Source organism: Lactuca sativa, chromosome 4, assembly GCF_002870075.4.
Source record: "Lactuca sativa cultivar Salinas chromosome 4, Lsat_Salinas_v11, whole genome shotgun sequence".
Taxonomy (NCBI): Eukaryota; Viridiplantae; Streptophyta; class Magnoliopsida; order Asterales; family Asteraceae; genus Lactuca; species Lactuca sativa.
The window spans coordinates 289,385,216-289,388,720 of NC_056626.2; the positions used below are offsets into that span (position 1 = coordinate 289,385,216).

Sequence of the window (3,505 nt, forward strand, 5' to 3'; positions counted from 1 at the left end):
CACCTAGTCAATTATATATATATATATATATATATATATATATATATATATATATATATATATATATATATATATATATATATATATATATATATATATATATATATATATATATATATGTGTGTGTGTGTGAGAAATAAAACAACCAACCCATATGAATTTTGAAATTGCAAATAGTTTGTTTGACCATTAAAGTGAAATATGGACATTTAGAACAATATGGGTACCTTTGATTTTTGTGCATTGTTCGATTACATTGTCAAACTATACGAGTAAAGTTGGGAGATAACCATGTACTTTAGTATTTTACTTAACATCAAGGTTTTAAAAAGTTTATTATGACTTGATATGGCTTATCATCGTTCTAAGTTTTATATCACAGCTCATAAATGCTTTAGGCTTAATATTGCTCTCAAATCACCGACTACGTTATTTAAAACCTTCCTTGATATTTTTATTATTATTATTATTATTATTATTATTATTTTAAAATGAGATTATTTTATTTCTAATCTAATCATAAACATAACCTATGTTTCCTAGTGAGACTTGAACCCATGAGTTTTTATTATTATTATTATTATTATTATTATTATTATTTTGAAATGACAAAATATTATATATATATACTTCTAATCTAATCATAAACACTACTTATATAAGTTATGTCACATAATGAGACTTAAACTCTAATTGAAAATATCACTCTTTACCGGTAGATCAAATGCTCTTTGACTTCTTGAGATTAAATAATATGATACATTGTATTTAAAGGTTATTGATCATAATAATAAGATAAACTTACTCACGAGGGAATGAAATTTCATAGTTATCATCGTAAATTATCTGTGTATTATATCATTATGCTATTATTTTTGTCTCTTGAACATTGCACTTTAAAATATGATGAATATCTATAACATTACCACTATCATCAAAGATAAGAAATTAAAATCAGAGAATACAATAAAAAAAATCAAATCATTTTTATAATTATATACAACGCAACAAAAGAAATGTGATAATAAAAAAGTTTATTTCAATATTAAAATTTTAAGATTTATATATATTATACATATTCTAAATTACACAAAAAATATTAAGATTTATATATATTATACATATTGTACATTACACAATTGTATACACACTAAACCAAATATGGAATCATATAACCCAGTTTGCTATCTCTTGTATAGACTTAAAATTCTATTGGATCGGCGATTGACTTCTTGAACCAACTTATTTTGATATTTACAACAGAAACATCATATGTTTTGATAATTTTTCTAAAGTGAATAACCAAAGTGTTCTTTTACTCCTTTTTATAAAATCGATGGTTAAAAATCAATCACCGACTACACCATGATCAAGGCCGTCTACGTGCAACCCTAACCTTGAGGCCATGTTTCATGTAGAGAATGACTGAAACGTTAGGAGCCACAACGTGACCTTCCTCCATTTCGAACTTGTAGTTGTGCAAAATGGTCGCACCTACGGCCTTTATTTGAGCGAATGCCACTTGTTTCCCAATACAAGTTCTTGGGCCAGCATTGAATGACAAGAACTTGTACGATGGCTCGTGCCTTATCATGTGCTTGTCGGTGATCCATCTCTCCGGCTTGAATTCCCGGCTATCGTTACCCCAAATTCTTTTCATTCTCCCCAGCGCATACAATGAAAACAAAATCTGCAAATTATTATATTATATGCAAGAACAACTTCAGTACAAAAACAAAGTTCCCATCAATCTCTATATATGTTGGTAAAATTATGGATTCCCCTAAGGTTGTCATTTTTTTCCTCGAGGTTTTTTTCTTATGTTAGTAAGTATTACCTTCATGTTGGGATAGACACGATGGCCACTAGGAAGAACATCGGGTTGAACAGGAGCCTTATGCTGGAATGGAACAGGCGGGTATAGCCTTAATGCTTCGCAAAACGCAGCATGTAGATAGACCAACTTGTTAGTTTCCTCTGTATCGAAAAGTTTAAAACTTCCCGCTTCAGAAGTTGGGATAATCACATTTATCTCCTCCAGAATCTTTTTCTCGACGTCTGGGTGGGTGATAACGAGCCAAAGGAACCATGTTAGCGAGGAGCTTGTTGTGTCCCTCCCCGCAATCATCAAATTCAAGATCGTGTCTCTTAAGAACTTATCGTCATATTTGAATTCATCACCGAAAGACTGAGGCTCGGTTATCAATGATGTCAACATGTCGACACCATTTGCCTCACCTTTTGACACGACCCCTTGACTCAAATCTTTTCTTTTTCTTGAAATGAGACCCCCTATCACATCATCTAAGGTTTCTGAAGCCTCCTTCAGTTTCTTCTCCTTCCCAATCCCCAACCACCTTTGTAGCTTCCACACGCTTTTGGGAATGATGTGACGTGCGAAAATGGCTTCTTCGGCATCGTCCATGGCCCTCGAAAATGGCACGTCTTTGAAATCAACAGATAAGCAACCAGGGTCGTATCCAGTTACGAACATGCAAGTAGTGTCAAAGGTAAGCCTTTGAAACACATCTTGCATGTCCACAACAACCGCTTTTGAGGCCACATAATCAAGAACAGGAATCAAGCTCTTAGCCACCTTTTCAGTGTTCATCCTGGCCACGAACCGTAGAAACTTCATATTATTAATTAAAGCACTGGTAAGCTTCCGGTGACTCCGCCACAACTCGTAATCGGAATTGAAAATACCGTCTCCGAGAATTTCAAAAATCTCCTTGAACTCTTCGCCTTTTGGGAAATTCAAGAAGTTGGAGCTCATGATATGGTGGATATCGGCGGGATCTACGGTGGCCAACATGTTCATCTGAAAGAACCGTGGACCTTTGAACAAGAAAGTGCCGCCGGTGTGGTTGAGAACCTGGGCGCAACGGTCGTGGATCGTGCTGATATTACGAACTAATGCCGGAAGCATCGCAAGAAACGGCCAGTCGGTCATTATCCGGCGCCGTTGTCGGAAACCAGTGAGACAGTAGTAGCATAATGCTGCGAGGATGAGCTCAAAGTAGCCGAAAGGCAACAGCATTGTTACGTATAGTTGTGTGTGAGAAGAATGAATGAGTAGATGCGTAACATTTGTAGTGGCGAAAAGTCAAGTCAAGACTTTGTTGATTGTTGTGTGACCACGTGATGACCAATAAATGTGAAAGAAGATAATCTCTTTATAAAAAAAAAAAAAAAAAAAAAAAAAAAAAAAAAAAAAAAAAATCTAATCTAATACTAATAAAGAAAACAAAATCTAATTTCGTGATTGTACTATGTATACTTTTACTAACCTAAATATTTTGGGCAAAAATTAAACAAAGATAAATTTAGCCAAATGGTACTTGTGGTTTAAATGTACTCTCTAAGTTTCTTTTTTCACTTTTTATTGGCGATTTCTATGGTTTGAGTACGTTGTATTGTATGTTTTTATGGTAACGCCATTAAAAAAAAATAAAGAATATGTATTTATAAAATCTTTTTTCTTATTGTCATGAAACCATCTCGA

General features: G+C 33.5%; 1 protein-coding gene across 1 annotated transcript; it reads right to left on the minus strand.

Annotated features, from left to right (window-relative positions):
* Positions 1 to 1,060: 1,060 nt before the first annotated feature.
* On the minus strand, positions 1,061 to 3,174 carry LOC111886625 (alkane hydroxylase MAH1). The gene is made up of 2 exons (XM_023882885.3): positions 1,838 to 3,174; positions 1,061 to 1,690 (listed from the first exon to the last, which is right to left on the minus strand). The coding sequence occupies exons 1-2, from the start codon at positions 3,038 to 3,040 to the stop codon at positions 1,370 to 1,372; spliced, it is 1,524 nt and encodes a 507-aa protein (XP_023738653.1). The 5' UTR covers positions 3,041 to 3,174; the 3' UTR covers positions 1,061 to 1,369.
* Positions 3,175 to 3,505: the final 331 nt, after the last annotated feature.

Bases quoted from the DNA above. Each gene is read 5' to 3' on its own strand.
- LOC111886625 (XM_023882885.3), bottom strand. From the start codon at position 3,040: ATGCTGTTGCCTTTCGGCTACTTTGAGCTCATCCTCGCAGCATTATGC. The intron at 1,691-1,837 runs GTAATACTTACT...AATAATTTGCAG, and splicing joins GTGTCTATCCCAACATGAAG to ATTTTGTTTTCATTGTATGC.